The 19,327-nt window shown below is 35.7% G+C and overlaps 1 protein-coding gene across 7 annotated transcripts in view; it reads left to right on the top strand.

The window, feature by feature from the left end:
- Pkc53E (Protein C kinase 53E) overlaps positions 1-19,327 on the top strand; it is a 275,095-nt gene that overhangs the window by 215,591 nt on the left and 40,177 nt on the right. For 4 of the 7 annotated variants that reach the window (XM_087346880.1, XM_087346881.1, XM_087346887.1 and 1 more), the window contains 2 exons: positions 5,458-5,686; positions 13,481-13,519. In XM_087346880.1, coding sequence (XP_087203006.1) covers positions 5,458-5,686; positions 13,481-13,519 — 268 coding nt within the window. Of the gene's footprint in view, positions 1-5,457; positions 5,687-13,480; positions 13,520-13,784; positions 13,821-19,327 lie in introns of all 7 variants that reach the window. The other 3 variants (XM_087346884.1, XM_087346886.1, XM_087346883.1) reach the window with 2 other exon arrangements.

The raw sequence follows: 19,327 nt of genomic DNA, 5'->3' as shown, positions 1-19,327 counted from the left end.
GAAGATCGACGTCGTACCATCAACGACTTGTGCGACATTGTTGGGATAGGCTATGGGACCTGTCAGCTGATTCTAAAGGAAGAACTCCACATGCGACGCATCCTGTCTGAGGACCAGAAGCAGAATCGACTTCTCGTTTGTCAGGAGCTCAAAGATCTTGCAAGAACCGACCCCAACTTCCTTTCTAAGCTCCGTGTGACTTCTTCCTCTTCCCAAAGATGGAAATTCAGCTAAAGGGAAGGATATTTGAGACGATAGAAGAGATTCAGGCAGAATCGCAGATGGTGCTTGACAGGCTGACAAAGAAAGATTTCCAGGGATGCTTCCAGGCTTGGCAGCGGCGTTGGGATCGTTGTGATGTGTTCACTCCCAGGGGAACTACTTCGAGGGTGATGGATGAATTTAATACCTGAGATAAGTGTACGGGTTTTTATAGGCGCAGTCTTGAAACTTTCCGATCGCACCTCGTATCTACAACTAACAGCAACAAATGAATATTGCGTTCATGAAGAAGTGAATGCTCACTACCATGCAATTTGTAGTGGTTAAACCTTTAATTTTGGTTGTATTGCATGGGTGTGGAATTTGGTCTTCTTATTAATGGCGGAACACGACTGAGTGTGTTCAAGAACGATACTGAGAAGAATATTTGGACATAAGACGGTTGAAGCATTTTTGGGATTGTAATGTTAAAATGGATGTTAGGGAAATTGAGTTGTGAGTATGTGGACCATTGGTGGTCTCGTTTGCACCTCTGTGATCCATAGAAGACAGGGAATCTCTTGACTTTCTGAAAAATAACTGCTTTATGGAGTTATTTAATACACTATAATTTATTTGCATTTTATACTTGCAGATATATAATATAATCATAAAGTTTCATGTCATTACCATTTTTTTTTTGAATGTTGATTTATAAATCGCGTCATACACTTGTAGAAGTGTTTGTAATCCAGCTTCGTGCGAAATTTCGTATTCCTGTGTTGGCGATTCTGAGCGAGTTCGCGTAGCCATTGTAACTCCCACGTCATACCTTGTGCACAATTCTCACTGCTCTTATTGGCAGGATTGTGGGTGAGGCAGATTGTTACTAATTTGCTGTACTACGTCAGATGCAGTAGGTAAGACAGACAGACAGACAGACAGACTGACAGACTTGGATCTCATGAGCTGTTCACTGTGTGCCGTGTGGTAAATGAAGTTGATTGATTTAGTGTGTAGATTAATTGAATTGGCGTACGAACGTAAATACAGGTGTTGAGGTTCTCAAAAATGTGCACTGATGTCAACACTGATATACTGCAGACCGGCGTTTATTAATCTGTGGTTCGTGGACCCCCTGGAGATCCGCGACTGTTTAAGAAATTAAATAATTTTTCCCAGCAGATTTTTTAAGCATGTGTACATAAAAAAGGAAAGTATGAAATTGAAATGTTTTAAAACGCTCTGTAAAAGTGAATGAATTCGAAATTGGAATAAATAGACTTGTGGTGGGTTTTAAAAAAAAACGGTGGATCGTTGGCTTAAGTTTAAGCGGGAAAACACTGAAGACGTCAATCAAGGTGCATCATGTTGAAAACAAAGTGCTCTAATTCAAAAGAAGGCTAACTAACTAACTAACTAACTAACTAGATGGCTTACCGACCCCGAAGGTTCATCACCGAATTAACCAAAGCCCTCCACCGGACCCTGTCCTGGGCCAACAAACTCCAGTCTCCTTCAACTCCTATCTCCCATAGATCCCGCCTGATATTATCCTCCCATCTACGTCTAGGTCTCTTCCCCTCAGGCTTCCCAACCAATACCTGGTGTACACCTCTTGTCCCATCCATGCGCGTTACATGCCCAGCCCATCTCATTCTTCTCGACTTAATCACCCTCACAATACTGGGGGAGCAGTAGAGATTTTTAAGCTCATCATTATGCAGTTTTCTCCATGTCCTATCGTCTTCTCTCTTAGGCCCAAATATCCTCCTCAACACCCGATTCTCAAACACCTGCAATCTGTGTTCCTCCCTCTGAGTGAGAGACCATGTTCTGCACCCATACAAAACAACAGGCAAGATTATTGTTTTGTGTATTTTAATTTTCAGGTTCTTAGAGATCAGACGGGAAGACAAAATATTCTGAACCGAGAAGTATCAAGCATTTCCGGAATTTAGTCTCCTCCTAACTTCCTCACAAGTATCATTTTGATTTGTTATTGTTGTTCCCTGATATTTGAACTTTGTAACCCTTTCAAAGGATTTATTAGCCACCCTAAGATAATTTTGCCCGCCTGTCTTCTGACGACGAGATACTAACATGTACTTAGTTTTTTCTGAATTTACTTCCAGCCCCACTTGTCTATCAGCCTCTAGTAAAACGTCTGAAATCCTCTTTATTGTATTCATATCATCCCCCAATAAATTAACATCATCAGCAAATGCCAATAGCTGATGTGTCCCGTTCAATTGCAAACCCTCCTGCCTATCTTGGACTTTCCTGATAGCATATTCTAGCCCAAAGTTAAAGAGCAAGGGAGACAAAGCATCTCCTTGTTTTAGACCGTTCTTGATGAAGAATGTCTCAGATACATATTTACCTACTCGAATTTTGCTACAGGTTTCATTTAAGCAAATTTTTATTAGACTCACTAGCTTCTTTGGTATACCAAATTCAATAAGAATATTATATAACATTTCTATCTTAACAGAGTCACAGGCTTCCTTGAAATCTATAAATAATTGATGTACGGTTCCACTGAACTCCCATTTTTTCTCTGGTATCTGACGAATGAAAATGCTGTGAAAGCTTCGTACGAAGTGTCCATGCTCATAGATGAAGCTGGAAAACCTCATACAGACACTAAAGAACTTATATTACCTGCTGCAATAGCCGTGGTTACTGCAGTGGTCGGAGAAAAAGCAGAGAGAATTTTGTGGCGTTGTCTAACGACACGTAAACAAGCGAACTGGCGAAATTTCAGACAACGTAAAAAAACAATTGACTGAACGAATTTGTAGTACGAATTATTGCCTACAGATGGATGAAAGTACGGACTTTGCAAATAAATCTAATTTACTGTGTTACGTTAGATAATATGAAGGAAATATTGTTGAAGATCTATTGTTCTACTGCTTTTTGATACACTGGGGAAGATGTGTACAGTAATTTGAATGAATTTCTGACGTCATGTGGATGGAATTCAGTGGTCCAGGTGCGTAGGAATCATCACAGATGGCACGCGTGCCTTGTCTGGGAGACTAACTGGACTCATTGCAGGCGTAAGGGAAAATAACCCTTCAGTTACATGGCATCATTGTTGCATTCGTCGAGAATCTTTAGCCACTAAGAAGATGCCAGAAAAATTGAAAAATATCTTGAACGAATCAGTCAAAATCGTAAATTTTATCAAAGTTTGGTCACAAAATTCAAGGCTTTTTGGGGAGCTTTGTCAGTCGAGGTAATGATTAAAAAGTTAGAATTGTGGTCTCGTCGCTTATGACAAAGAAATCTCGATGCTTTTCATAACCTGAAGACCTTTCTGGAATCTGCTGATGAAGAATTATCGAACGAAGTCTTTGAATGTTTTACCCAACAGCTGCAAGATCTGCGATGCACTTTTCGCGAACACTTTCCACCTCGAGATGAAAGTAAAAAATTGGGTTAAAGATTCATTTAATGCAGATATTGACGAATTAGCGAGACTGACAGGATCATAAGAAAATAGCTGGACTGAAATCTCTACGGACAGTGCACTAAAACTTCAATTCAGTAAAATTTTATAGCGATTTTTTAGCTGCATGTACGAACGGATTATCCTTAATTATCGTACTAAGCACTGAAAGTTTTAATTCCATTCCCCACCTCAAATTTTTATGAAAAAGCTTTCTCATCTCTTACGTACCTAAAAAACTTGAATGCAGAAACTGCTTAAGAAGTGTAGAATCTGACCTAAGAATTCAACTCTCAGAAATAAAACGAAGTATTTACAAGCTTGTCGCCAATCCATTAAAGTTAAAATTAGGATTTTTGTATATTTTTTGTTTGAGAATTAAATAAAGTATTTTTGTACTTTGTTTATTTATTTTTTATTTTTTGTGTATTGTTTTGAGGTTAAAATCGTAGAAATGGTTTTAGGGGCCTGCGGCTTCCAATAGTGATTCATTGGGGGTTTGCAGAAGTCCTTCACGCTAGCCAGTGTACACATAACCTTCCTTCTTTCAAACAATGTCTACTCCTCTCCGAAAATTAAAATGTATTTGAAAGGTTTGGCTATCCTCTGAGAAGGATATCAGCTAGCTAACTTGTCATCCATGTCCTGAGATCTAATTAAGCTTAAACCTAATTAACTGTTTATTAAACAAGGGATGCAGTCTTCAGATTGAAGCCAAGCTGTCAGGCAATTTTGAGACATAGCTGGGTCTTATATTTACCAAATTGTGTCATTACTTTTGATCCCAGGACCTATTTCTCAACATTTAAGATCTGCCATTAAACTAGTTCATCCGTCTTTTGCATCACCAGAAATTATTAGCTTGTGACATGCTCTTTCTAATTCTTAATGAAGCTCATATATAATTTAAAGATCCTTTAAAATTATGGTGGGGTTACCACCACATAATTTTCATATGCCTACCATGTTGTCACTAAAAGTACAAAGTTCAGACGTTTATATTTTGGTTCCATCCATCAGGATGATAGATATTACTAAATTAAATAATAAAATAAATAAAATAATTATTTAAAATAATTAAAATATAAAATTAATTAAATTAAATTTATATTAAATATTTAAAATAATTAAAATAAATTTAATGTAGATTTAATCAAAACGTTCGGCTGGTGTAAGAACTCGAAGGTGGGATGCACATGAACAGACAGGCACAGTGATTTCATGGGCTACCCCCCCCCCTCGGGGGGGGGGGGGGGAAGATGGAAAGGAAGCTGAAAGAGACTTCAGAGATACTGGACTGAATTTGAACAAAGATTGTGTGCTCACTGTGTTATCATAAACAATGGAATTTTTATAAACTGAATAAAGACTTTGATTGTTTTCAGAACCACAGTGTCCTTATTCACCAAGTTTGGGTTTTCCATGAAGAACTTCTTCTTCTTCTTCTATGGCTCTCCGGTCCGTATTCGGTCCATGGCCTCCTCAATTCTCCTCTTCAATTCGGTCCTCTGTTAGGTCCATTCTGTCCGAGGCTTTGATCGAGGTTTCGAAACATCTTCCTTTTTACGGTACAAGGTTGTTAGCCTTGCGACTAACCCCCAACCTGGAGGACCAGGGTACCTGTCTTAGTCTGACCTCTCCCCCTCGACCAATCTGGCTAGGGAGGCCCTACCAGTAGCTCTTGGGGTCACTGAGGTACTCAAGCCCCACCACCACGACAAGGTGCAGGTACCATTAAGTGGGGTTTCATGAAGAACTAGTGAACCAATTTAATGAAACTTAGTTTTCTGTTCTTTCAGTGAATTAAAACCAGAAGATAAGGATCGACGATTGTTGATTGAAGTGTGGGATTGGGACCGCACATCTCGCAATGATTTTATGGGTTCGCTGTCATTTGGCATCTCGGAGCTGATCAAGGCCCCCGTTGAAGGTTGGTACAAGCTGCTAACGCAAGAAGAAGGAGAATTCTACAATGTGCCTGTGCCAGAGGAAGGTGCTGAACTAGCGTCACTCAGGAACCAGATGAGGGTAAGTAAAGTTCGTGGCATTAAGCTTTGTCGTATCACGTTTGCTAATCAGCGGTGTAGTTACAGGCTTAAAGTTTTGTCAGAATGTTCATCTGATATTTTGATAGGTGAAGAATGTCCATCATGTGAATTTCTGTGAAACAATTTTTAAAATGGTATAAATGACAAACTGTTAGTAGATTTTTGAGTGATCCAAGTCACTGAACTGTAATTATGTGTTTCAGTCTTTTAATTTCAAGTGCTACCTTTAACAGAAAATCAAAGTTCCAGTGAAATGGATTGTTCTCTTTTAAAAATTGCAACATATACTAAGTGATTAACCTCTTAAATTATAGGTGATTTAATAAATAAGTCTAATAATTGTACGTTTTTATGTTATCATGGAAATGACGTCTAACGAATTGAATTGTCAAATGGTGGAAGGGTATTTATTTTTGCTGAAGCTGTCAGATTCGAGAAAACATCAGATAGAAATGTTGTTTTAAGTGGTTCCCTTGCCTACGTCAGCATGATGCGTCCTCAGGTCGTGGATGTAGACAGCCTGCACATTTGGAGAGTAGCTGAGAATGTATTTAACTGCACATTTGGAGAGTAGCTGAGAATGTATTTAATAAGCTGTCATGGTAGCTGACAAAGCTGGGTCCTGCAGCTTGGAGATTGGAGATAACACCCCTTTGTAAAAAAAGCTGGCATGTTACGAAAGGTCACACGTGGCTCTGGATATGATTATACCATTTGACATGATGCAATTCAAAATGAACATGAGGTTTGGAACCTCAGATGTTAGAAGTCTCTGTAGATCCATTTAATTGAAAACAGTTGCAAGAAAACTAGTAAAGTTATGTTAGATTTTGTGAAGTGCCGTCACAGTGGCTACGCGGTCAGGGGCGTGGGCCTTGTGCCACCCAGATGCTGGGACCATGGGTTCGAATCCCACTCAAAGCACGGATGTTTGTCCGCGTCTTTCTGTCCTGTGCTGTCCTGTGTACAGGTAGAGGCCTTGCGACGAGCTGATCACTCGACCAAGCAGTCCTACCAAATGTCTAAATAGATCAAGCGAACCTCCAAAAAGAGAGGAAGAAAGGAGACCCTGCCAAAGCGGGACAAATGCTAAAGAAGAAAGACAAAAAAGTTGGACTTTGTGAGAATACAGGAAGTAAGGAGAGAGTTAAGATACCTCAATCAGAATAGTGACTAGTTTATAGTCCAAATGACTTGAATCTGTGTCATGGCAGAGGTAGTGATTTTCCCCATTACCGCTGCATCTAGCAGCTCTGCGGTTCTTCCCGTCCTGTGTCTGGGAGGAAGAGGTTTTGTTTCCCGAAGAGTAAAGTGGCCATTGTGTGAAGCTGACCATTCACTTCCATCTGCTGAGATTAAGAATGCATGGAGCTATATGTCTTCTCCCGCTGCATCTTCATAGCCTAATTTAGCACTGGGGACAGGTTTTCTTTTGCAGAGGTGAATCAAATCATAAACTAGGATAGAGTTGGTTGTTGATGGAAGACATTTTTCCAGGTCTGATTTGGGTGCCAGCAGGTAGCGTGTTCTCTGATATTGGTATGTATGGCTAGGAAAATCCTGATTTATAGCTGCTCAGATACTCTGGATTCATGCATTTCATCATAGTCATTCCATGAGTATGTATATGTTAGGTGATGGAGTCTAACCGAGGGTCAGCGGTAATACTTTGGTTTGTTGGGGATGATTGTAAGTTAGAAAGGTACTGTATGTAAGTGATGTATAATCCATTTCCCTCCTGAAAAACACTTCACTGACCACTATTTAACATGGTCAATCAGTGGACATTCATTTTCCCATATTTTTTCTATGTGAAATTTCTGCTGCACTGAGTAATAAATATCTCTTTTAATTCACTCGATCAACCGCGTGAATTCAAGTAAACATGACAAACATTATTTTACGATTCATGATTTAATGTGTCATCTTTATTTTTCAGTCCATTTACACTTTCTTGTAACTTTCAAGTGCTAAATTCTGATATTGTTGTAATTTCTAATTCATAATTTGCAATTGTCTAATCAATGAAGTTAGGTCTAATGACTGTCCTATCTGAAATGTTACCAAAGAATTGTTGCCAAAACAGTGATCTGCTGAAAAAAAATTCTTGTAGAGTCTTGTTTCACTCTTAATGGCTCGTTGATAGTGATGGGCGCAGTTCAATGAAAACTGTCAAATATTTCTGTTGTTACAAACTATCAAATATTTAAAAACAATGGAAAGAATTTATTTGTTTAGAAGACCTTAGAGGAACGTAATGAATCATTTGGTTTTGTCCATTTATTTGACTACAAAAACACATCAGAGCCTCTTGCTTCATGGGCACATGGTGGGGTAAGGCAAACATGTGGTCTTTTTTTCTTTTCAAACACTTGAATGAATTCATTGGTTATGACACAATTTTTTTACATTGTGCATTTGAATGTGTTATCTAATGATGCAGTTGCTTCTTGAAGAGTTGTTTGAATCATTCCAAACATAGTTTAAAAATAATTTGACATGACATCATTTTTTATGTACAACAGTATAAACCCCCAATGTAATTTGTATCTAATAAGAATAAATTTTTAATACTGATAAGCAAACATGCTGTGATGTTTAAAATATATGACGTGTAAAAGCAGCAAAGTATCTTGGTATGTAAATTGGTAACCCCCTAAATTGGAAAAGTTCGGAAGAACTTATGCAAATGTACTTGCTTTCTACCAAGTAATACAAGAAAATAAATTCAAAGACATTTATTACAACATAAAGTTATTCATTACTCAAATACATTTAATTTATTTTCTGTCTTTCAGATATACTCATTCCTTTGAATCAATCAAATACTTTGATTTGATGAAAATCAGAATTAAAATTGTTGAATGTTGTTACATTTTAATATTTAAATATTTGATATTATGAACAGCGTGAGTTGTGAGGTCACTCCCCTTCCTATTTGTATACTTTGTAACATTAATGCATTAATTGCCCAGACACACTGAAGAATAATAATAAGTGCATTGTGTACTGTTCACTGTTGTCATTGGTTTGGTGACTGTTTTGTGCACTAGCATAAGGATTAGAATTTGACTGGCTCACATTTTACTTTGAAGATGTTACAATATGGCATCCATAAGTCATGACCACTTTATACTATGAAACTGAAGTATGCGTGGCATGGGACAGAAAGGTATAAATTATTAGCAGTTTGTTTCTGTATTTGACTGTGTAACCCATCTTAAGTGGGTCCCTTGTCACCGCTGCATGGCATGTTTTTGGGTTATCGATGGAAGAGAAGTCCACCAGGTATGGAGAGTGCCTGAAAATATATTGAACAAATAGTCACAGACATCCATTAAGATCTTGTCCTCCAACTTGAGCTTGGGTTGGAGATTAACAACTCCTGACAGTAAAAGAAATCAGGAAATTGCAAAATGTTATACAGGTCTCTGGACTTGGAGGATTCTTTGGAGTGATCTAACCAATGGAAAATTTTCATAATATATGTGAAGGTTTAATGAAATGGGGTTTGAGTTGTAAACTTCGCTGTGAAAGAATCTAATTGTCAAAGAGTAAAATGCTTCCAAATTGCAGAATTCATAAATGCACTTGTACTTCTCCTAACAGAGCTTCTAATAATATAGCGAATAAAATATACAAAACTGTAATTCCATTTCTTATTTACATGGGCGTGCTCTCACATTAAGGGAAGAACATAGATTGAAGGTGTTGAAAACATTCATATCTCACAGAGCGAGAGTAGGCTGGGGAAAAACCATAATGAGGAGTTCCACATTTTGTACTATTTAACAATTATTATTTTAATATTATATCAAATAGGATGGGATGGGTGGGGCATGCACCACTCATGACACAGATTTGAATTAAACAGAAAAGTTTGGTTGGAAAACATGAAAGAAACAGCCAACTTGGAGGATCTAGACAAAGATGGGACGATGAAAATAAGATGGATCTTGAGGAAATATATTTTGGAGGGTGTTTACTGAATTTTTCTGGCTCAAGATGGTGACCAATGGTAAGCTTTTTTGAACACAGTAATGAGCCTATGGGTTCCATAAAGACAGGGAATTTCTTGACTAGCTTCTCAATAAGATCTCTGTTTCGTAGAGTTATTTAGGTAGACATCTTGACAAATGGGTAGTGTGAGATGAATTGAGACTTTGTCCTGCAGGTGTCTATAGCTGCTCTGAATAGACGAGCATTAAACCCAACATAAGTTGCTTCCCATGTGCTCTTTATTCTGACAGAAACCTTCCTGAGTGCATACTTTAAATTTTTGTTGTTCCATGACATAAATTTGTACTCACAAGTTGAGGTTTTGTTTTTCTCCACAATGAACCATTCAGTTGAGCATAATCTGTTTTATATCCTTTAGTCTGCCAGCATTGTTCAATGGAAATGAAAACAAATTCAGCTTCTGGATTAGTCATAAAACTGGTTTGTGTTCCAAACAAGATCAAGGAGAGAAAACACCATTACATTTTACTGTTTGGTCAGGTTTATTCTAATTTGAAGCACTTCTTTGTTTTCATTTGGGACAAAGTGTTATTTAAGTACATTTGACTGGAATGTCATGGTTTGATTTTCTGGTTCTGTTTTAAAAATTTAACAAATTCAATCAGCAAGGTCTCCAGCAAAATTCTTTCTTTCAAAAGTAAAGCAATTGAAAAATACTTTTAAATATGTTGTCTGTGTGAATTGAACAAAAGTAATATGGACAAAATGGAAACATGATTTTATGAAATTAATTTTTGTAGATTGGAAAGTAGATAAAGGAAATAACCTATTTTAATAAATATTGTTATTGCTAGGAATGTTTGTGTGAAGTTCATGACTTTGTATTCTTAATTCAGTTACTATGGAGGAGTGTGAACAAAATAGCTTGTTGGCTGTCAATTCTGTTTGATTTGAGAATGGCGATTAGTAATCTTAAATTGATATTCTTGAAGTTGATTAATTTCAGAATTGGTGTTGATAATTATGCTTTCTTGTGATAGTCATATGAGGGAAGTATATGGTAATTTGTACTTTCAAATAACTGGAAGGCTTTTACACCTGCCAGTCCTTTAATTTTTGCTGCCTTGATTTGTCCCATAATGTGACATTTTAAATACTGTGATAGGATTGTGATTTGATTACAAACATTTACAGTTGGCAAGTGTTTTCATGTTTAAATACACTAAAGTGCTGTATGCTGGTCATTTGACAGCAGTTCTGATTTCTACCTTTCTTCATAACCTGCTCCTGCCCATTCTGAATACTACAATGTGTAAATATAATGCGTTGAACATACAGTCATTAATCTTACTTTTAAATGTACATTTAACAGCTTTTTCTAACTGATTTGCAGCCATGCATGAATGAAGAGTGGTTCTGACAAGGAGTGGAGTTATGAGCAGTTTGTACCATTTTGAACTGAACTATTAATGAAGTTCTGATAGCATAGTTTCAGATGTTATTTACTGACATTTTGAGGCATTATAAACACTAAGGGTGAAATCATCTTTTAAGTTCTTTGAAGTGTGTAGAAGAAAATACACCAATTACCGAGAATGTTATTCACCTTGAATATTCATAACACTTTTTTAATTGCTCTATCATGAAACAGGGCAAACAATATGACACGTGTAAGCTCAGTGAAGTGAACTTGACATGCAGAAAGGTGACTCAGACAGGCAAAGAGGTTCATTCACATTCCTGAACCACAAAGTACAAAGTGTATTAGTACTGTTGCATTTTGGGGGAGTATATAATGATCATACATTCTCAGACTTCGAGAGACTTTTTATCAAAACTTCCATATTATATGTTCACTCTTACCGTATCAGAAGCTTCATTTCTGGTGTGCTCACAGTGGTATAACGCACAACTCCATTGCCCAAGCAGGACATCTTAACAAAGTTGATCATCTGAGTCATAATTTAATATGCTTCTAATGCCAATCACTGACTCTTTGAGGGAAAATAAGTTATTTTTATTAAAGTAAAATAAATGTACCTCTTTCCTATCACAATACATTTAGAGGCAAGAATAAATAATTAGTAATGATATTGAAAATTATTTGATTATTTGGCCTTCCTCTTAAATGGACAAAAATTTTAATAATTCTTATAAAAGGAGTTCTGTAAACTGTAGTATATATTTACTGCCACATGTCTCACTGAAGGAAGTATTCTCTCCAGTTTAGAGAAATAATTCACTCTGTATAATCACTGAGGTTAAGACTCTGGAAATATGAGTTTGTTCTCACGCTCTCACTGTGCATATGTTAACGGAAGCTAGCAGTGAGTACATTTTTAAACCTTGGTATAAATGTCTTAAAAGTTTATTTACAAATTATGTATTAACTTGTGTAAAGAGCAGAACTTATATTGAACAACATAACCTATTACTTTTGCTCCCTAAACATTTAATGTAGCATTTTAGCCCATTGGAGCCTCGTTTAAATAGACTGCTGCCTGGCCTGAGGTATTGAGGGTCAGAGCAGGTAGCATAAGGGAACATGACTTCTGTCATGGTGTAGCTTTGTGGACATTACAGATGCCCGCAAGCGCAATTCAGTGTTAGACTACAGTGAGTAAATATCTGCTATAAAAACGTCTGTATGAAGCAAACCGCAGTGAGTGGCCATTGCTTTTAAGTTTTATTTATGGAACCCTGACTTTAGTATTCTGATAACTGTTCAAATTTTTAAGCAGATATACAAATTCTGAACAGTGTTGGTTATGTCTTCATGGAGTATTGCATCTTATTAAAATTTAAAAGTCTTGTACAAAAGTGCCAGAATATCTTCACTAACCATTACTTGCTGTACAACAATACCTCAAAGAATCAGTGAAAATAACAAGCCTACTAATTTCACTTGGGGTGGCAGTTTTCACTATGTGATCCTTTTCAATAAGCCTTTAATGAAAAGCCAAATTAATGTTGCTCTCACTTCGAATACACTTGTAAACAGTTTCAGACTCTCTGGAACACTAGTTAGCACATAACCTACAGACTTATTTATTTATAATTAAAACAAAATATCATTTTTTCTATGAAAGTAATGATATATTAACAGCAAGTTACAATAGATATGCACCCATTAAATGCTTCAGTTGATGTTTAAGCCTATCTTGGCTTGATTCATTTGTGAAAATTTGAATATGAGACAGTTTTGAGTTGATGTTATTAATGCCAAAACATTTATGATACAGTTCTGTTATTGTCAAGTCCTATGTCATACTGTAAACTGTATCTTATCCTAAAAGCAATGAAATACTGATTTTCTGAAGTCATATATTCTGTTATAAAACATGCTTAAAAACTTATTTTCTTCAGTCAAATTTAAGTCAAAAAGTTCAAAATACTTGATTTTGTTTTTCATATTTATTTCTTGCTTCACACATTAGTTATCCCTGAGGTAACAAATAGTATGAAATCAGCAGTCCAGCAACCATATTACTCAATACTTTTACAGTGCACATTTCTAAAATGGTGAAGTATTCAGTCATTAAGTAGTTTATCCTTCTACTGTTTCTGTAATAGCACAAGGTCCGAATTGAATATTCCAGCACCTACATAATTTGAATATTTTTGTACCAAAGCTTTTGAAAATAGTGAAGATGTAACGACTTATTTGATTATTAACTTTAAATTTACTCTGTTGATTGTCTGAAATAATTGTACTGATGAGTCACAAGTCAGAAACTATCACTCGCATAGTGTGCTGCTACCTCAAGAAATAAACTTAATCTAATGCTGCTTGCTTGTTTGTCCCCTCCAACAGGGATCAACGATACTTAGCAAAAGTCAAGTTCGACACACGGTGGGCACAGGTTTTGCATCTTTGTATGCTTCTAGGTGGCTGCAGTGCATGTTGTTGCTGATACCACTTTGTTGAATACTGACACCAACATTCTTTCATATGATTAATAGTTAATTTCAGTGCATTTACATCAAATTGCTGATATTGCCGTAACCTAAAACTTTGACCATGATGAAACACATATGCCTTAATTCTGTGTTATCCAGCTATCATCATTTATATTAAATTGAGAAAATTATTTTTTTGTTTATCATTTGTTATTTAGTCAGGGTCCTGCCCTGTTGGGAATGATTCAGATCAGGTTAGTAGTCCAAATACAAGACTCTTGTTTCATTTCTGGTACTGTTTCCTTCCTTGAATTTTGTGGGTCAACGGTATATGTGTATTGCATGATTTTATTTTGTTGATTTTAAATTCATTTTCTTAAGGTCAGTTGAGTTAAGAAATTTCAGTCTGAATTTGTGGAATAAGATATCAGTCCTGAAGTTAATTATGTGGAAATATAACATACTTTTCATTCACCTTATTTGAGTTATAAAAATTGAAGGAAAAAAGTTTGATTTAGGTGTGATTCATGAGATCTTCCCTGCTTAGTTTAATTATTAGTTGTCTTGCAAAAGCACAAGAGTCCTGATGTTCATGAAGTCGTCGTTGTGAACAAACCTTGTCAAAATTTTATATTTGGAATTTATTAAACTGTATATAAAAATATTTTAGCTAACTGCATACTTTAAAATGATTCATTTGGAACTTATAAAACATTTGTGAGTTACACTGTGAACTTTTTTGTGCAGTTTACCATTTTTGAGAAATCTCATAAAATTTATTTTAATATATAATATACTTCTTATGACCACACAAAATTTGGTATGGTATGGTATTTCGTGAAATAAGAACACAAACAAATGTATGTAGAATTTGAGGTTTTCACGGTGGTGAGTCTGAAGATTGCTGTCTTCTGGGTTGTTGCGCCCTGATGATGGAGGCAGCATGGACCTCTTAAACGTTGGTGGACATCTAGCAGACTACACGGCGCAACAACACAGAAGACAGATATCTTCAAACAAATGTTACATTAAGATGTCTCTGCTATGCATTAGTAATTCAGATATTCAGTATTCTCTATATTGTGTAAAGAATGCTGTTGCGTTTATATATATGTGCTTGAGATATGTATCTTGGTGTTTGAATCCCTGGTTTCAATCGGGTCTGAAAGATTTGCAAGGAATTCGTTATTCAATTTCTTGTACCTTTGAGTTAAAGATTTTAGAGAAACTGCAAAAGTCAAAAAATTGTTTCTTGAAAGTATTTTCTCATAAGAATTAACAGGAACATGTTGATTTGCCATCAGTGTAACATGATTTAATAATATATGTTTCTTTTAATTTGTTAATAGTTATCAGGTCATGAATTAACCTGTCACTTTGATGAGATATAATGATTCTAGTTACAGTACTGTGATCATATCATCACATATCACTTGCTTAGATGCTGTAACAAACTGCATTTTGTTTAATAATGATTATAATAATAAATTTACCTTTCATAATATTTATTTTCAATGTGTGTTAGTATGTTTAATCTCTTTTAATATTGGATTAAGAGGGTAAAGGTACAAGATATTAATATCTTCAAACTAGTAAGTTTATAAATACAAAGTTTATATTCACAGAATTTAGATAATGTAAGTTCAGGAACTAATTTTTCATATTATAAACCTAGTCAGACTAGTATTGAGATTGAGTTTTTTCCCCAATTTTTCTTCATTTTACAGTAAAAGAAATTGAGAATTTCTTATTAATAGTGTTTGTATGATTTGGCTCATAACAAAGTTTCGAACTTCATGTTGGTGTTGGTTTGGCATGGTGGTGTTGATGCTAGGTGTGCATGGTCTCTTCTGTGCTTATTGTAGCTGCAAGTTAAGCTCTCTTAAGTTAAATATATGATTAAGAAGTTCGGTATAAGTATTTATTAATAACTTACCGATAACAAAGAAATACAAATGTGTAAAATTTCTTGTTTATTCTCATCTTAAAAGTACAGTTCATCTGGTTTGCTCAATACTACAAATATCTGATAGAATAAGAAGATGCAAACTGAAACAAAAGGATTCTGATGATGGGTGATCATCTTACACTATAAAATTCTGGTCCAGTTGTCACATGATTTTTTCGCGCTGTTACTAAACTTGAGAGTGTCTTTCTCAAACAAATCCAACAAACAAGATTGAGGTTAACAGCACGTGACTGCAGGCAGTAAGCATGATTTACTATGCAACATTAAATAAAATATAATTGTTGATACTTCATATCTGTGCTCAATATAGCATGTTCCGTTTCATTGCTTTTAACAAGTTACTTGAGCATATTAAAAAATAGCAATGTACTTTATTTGTTTTATGGAATTAAATTTATGTTAGAATATAAAATATTCAACATTCAAGGGAAGGTAAGAAGGGTATGTTGTGTCACCTGTAAATCCCTGAATTCGGAGTCAGAATATTTCTCTGAAACAATGCTGTCTTGCCTTCAAGAGCACATGGCACTAATGAGGTGGTTGGTGTACATGTAAACACAAAGATAAACAAAGTATTTGTACATGTCTTGTTCCAGAATGCAGAACAATATCAAATATGGAAATTGTTAATAAATCCTAAAAATGTGTAAACTCCCCCATAGAGTGTACAACCTTTCAAAACATTCATAAGTTATCTGTGAAACAGATATGTCATAGATGCAGAAGGAAATAGTAAGGTTTCCAAGCATTACGGCGTGTTTTCAAATATTTAGGCTACGAGAATTTTAAACTTAGTTAAATCATTAATTTTGTATGTATTGGATGCCTGAGAAACATGGCTGTGGAATTTGAATACATAAGAAATTTCTTCCTAATTGTATGACATTGCATCAGTTGTGTGTTTAGTTACAACTCATTTCTAGACTGTGTAGGGACAGAATTAAGATTGCCATGTGTTAAACATTTTGCTGTTAGCCAATAAGTGGACTGTTATAATGCTTTGTTCAAAAAGCTTCAGAGAAAATAGCTTCTTGTTGGGCAGTGCAATGTCTTGTTTGTCAAATACTGTGTGATAAATATTGGTGATACCTGAACTTGGTAATTCTCAGTGGGATAATGTATGAAATGAAAGACCATCAACACAATATGTAGAAAAATGTATTGTCTAAAACAAACTCCACAACATGGTTAACATCAAATTTATGTACAGTGTCCCAAAAAAAATATCAGCCAAAGTTAAGGTAGTTATTTATTGGCTTATTTTGAGTGAAAAGTGTCGTGTCTCAACCTGTTTGTAGTTATGATTAATGGAATGGAAGGAAACTCAAAGTAAGATACAGATTAAATTAAATTATTTTAATTTATAAAATCAGACATCTACATAGAATTGGTATTCTACTCATATTTAATATTAATGTATGTTTTTACGTACCATGTGATGTAAATGGCTTACTGTTTAAAATTACCTCCATCATTGGCTTTGCACAAGCATGCTCATTTAAAAGAACATGCATTGCTTTCTGTATGATTTCATGATTGTTGCTTTTGATAGTAACACTGTCCATGTTGAACTGTATGACTTTATCTCATGTCTGCTATGAAGTCGTTCATGTATCCCCATAAGCACAAATCAATGAATGTCAAGCCTGGTGAACAGGGTGGCTAGACCTCCATGATGAATCAAACAAATTTCAATATACTGGTTGAAGTTCTGTGTAAGTTATAGAAGAAATGAGGTGGAACTCTATTCTGCTGCAACCACATGCTTTATCTGTCCTGGAGAGTAATGTCTTCCTAAGGAAGTGGTAATTAATTCTGCAGGAAATGCAGGTATTAGTAATCTGATGTTAAATGTCAGTTACTTGGCCATAAACAAGACTGCACTACACATTCACTGAAAAGTGATGTTAGAAGTTCCATGCAATAGAGTCGGCCATATTATTGGTGGACCGTGCATGGTGTCGTAGCAGTTGGTTATCCTGTAGGATTTGAGATATTCACAGCGGTGAGTTTTAAGATGGCTGTCTTCAAGAAGATTGTATCTGTTCTTGTGTTAAGGAGGACATGTGTAGGTTGGGTTCTGGTACATCAGCCAGACATAATAATTAAAAACAAAAATTATAAAGTTTACTGATAGATGCAGGAGTACCATTGGATAGGAATATATTACATGAGGAGTCTGTAAAGAAATTAAAATACAAAAATCTAAGTACAGAAGTTCATCCTATGTGGAACATGAAATGCTTTGTCATTATGGTGGTCATTTGGGTCACAGGAATTGCTACTAAATGACTAAAAGTCTGAAAACATTACCTGGATGGCATTCAATAGATTCCGTCAGACATAAGGAGGAAAGTGCTGCAGACTGAAACTTGAAACCTGAGTGGTTGGGTTCACCATTGATTCAAGAGGTGAAGTACCTGGAAAAACCTGTTAAAAAGAAGAAGGAAATAAAAATATAGCATTCTTTTAGCCAGTGCAAACATTGCAACAATATATCAGGAGTCAGCTAGAGGAAAATCCATATTGATATCTTTTGATTATTTTAAATGGAACTCTGCTCTGCTGTCCACTTTCATGATCTTTCAGTGACATAATTACAGAAATTAGGCTTACTAAATCCTGCAACTAAGGCTTTCTCAGTTAATAACGGAGAGAGATGACTCATTCTTCTCTGATCTTGATTATTTTGAGTGCTGGGAAGCTTCATTCAAGCGATACAGTTGTAGCTGGGATGGAAGATTACTGTGTTGCAATGGGGTGAGATGGAATGGACCCTTTGTTAATCCCTCAGATGACGTGTGAATGAATCTGGAGCAACAGTGAAGTGATATTGGCAGGAGAAAACTGAAGAACTTGGAGAAAAACCTGCCTCAATGCTATTTTGTCTGCCACATTTATCACTGGACTGACCTCCAGTCCCCCACAGTGGGATGGTGGATACTATATTATCTAGTTTATACGTTTGTACAAAAGAGCTACCCATGCTATTGCTATGAATCCATTGTAGTATTTCATAAGCATATTTTTATTTGAAGTGAGCCATAAAGAAAAATTAGTCTAAAACTGAACCACCTTTTGTGAAAGTTATTTAGAAAAGGTATCCTTAAACTTGTATATCAAATATTGCATAATTCCATTGTTACAATGAATAAGAGCAATGAGCTGAGAGGTGAAAAATTTGGTTGTCAGTATTTTCTTAGAAAAATATTCTGTATTTTTCCTCTAGAGAATTTACTGATGGATTTTGCCCTTTTCGTGTCCTTGGCTTGTGTCACATCATTTGACAACTTCCATTAAAGTGTAGGTGATTTTCTTTCTCCCACACAAATGACTTTTGCTTCCAACGTGAAATATAATGCGAGAATGGAAGAAATGAGTTTTAAAAATGAGTCTGATATTTCTTGCATTCAATTCTTGCCATCTGGTGACGACTAAAGAAGGGATTTTTCTCTTCAGATGTTTGGTTAAGGCATGTTTTCTTAGTTGAGTGTGATGCAAAAGTAGCAATCCCATTTAAGAAACAAAAATATGCTGTATTCTTTAAGGCTTTCAGAAAGATCAAGGTTCGGTACATGTGCATAGCTGTGCACATGAAGAGTATGTGAATATTCCTCCAATACTACTGTATGTTGGGGTACATTCAAGTGTCTACTCATAACTGACACCCCATCTTGAGCTCCAAGCTTAGATTGTAAATTGAGCCATGAAACTACATTCTATATGTGGTTTTGAAAGATCATCAGAACTTCTAAGAAGCAAATGAATGTCTGCTGAATCTTACAATCAGTA

This window comes from Zootermopsis nevadensis, unplaced genomic scaffold (genome assembly GCF_977971745.1).
Source record: "Zootermopsis nevadensis isolate Lab colony 2312 unplaced genomic scaffold, Znev_1.0 Znev_ptg000011l, whole genome shotgun sequence".
NCBI classification, from domain to species: Eukaryota; Metazoa; Arthropoda; class Insecta; order Blattodea; family Termopsidae; genus Zootermopsis; species Zootermopsis nevadensis.
This window is presented reverse-complemented; position numbering and strand designations above follow the sequence as displayed.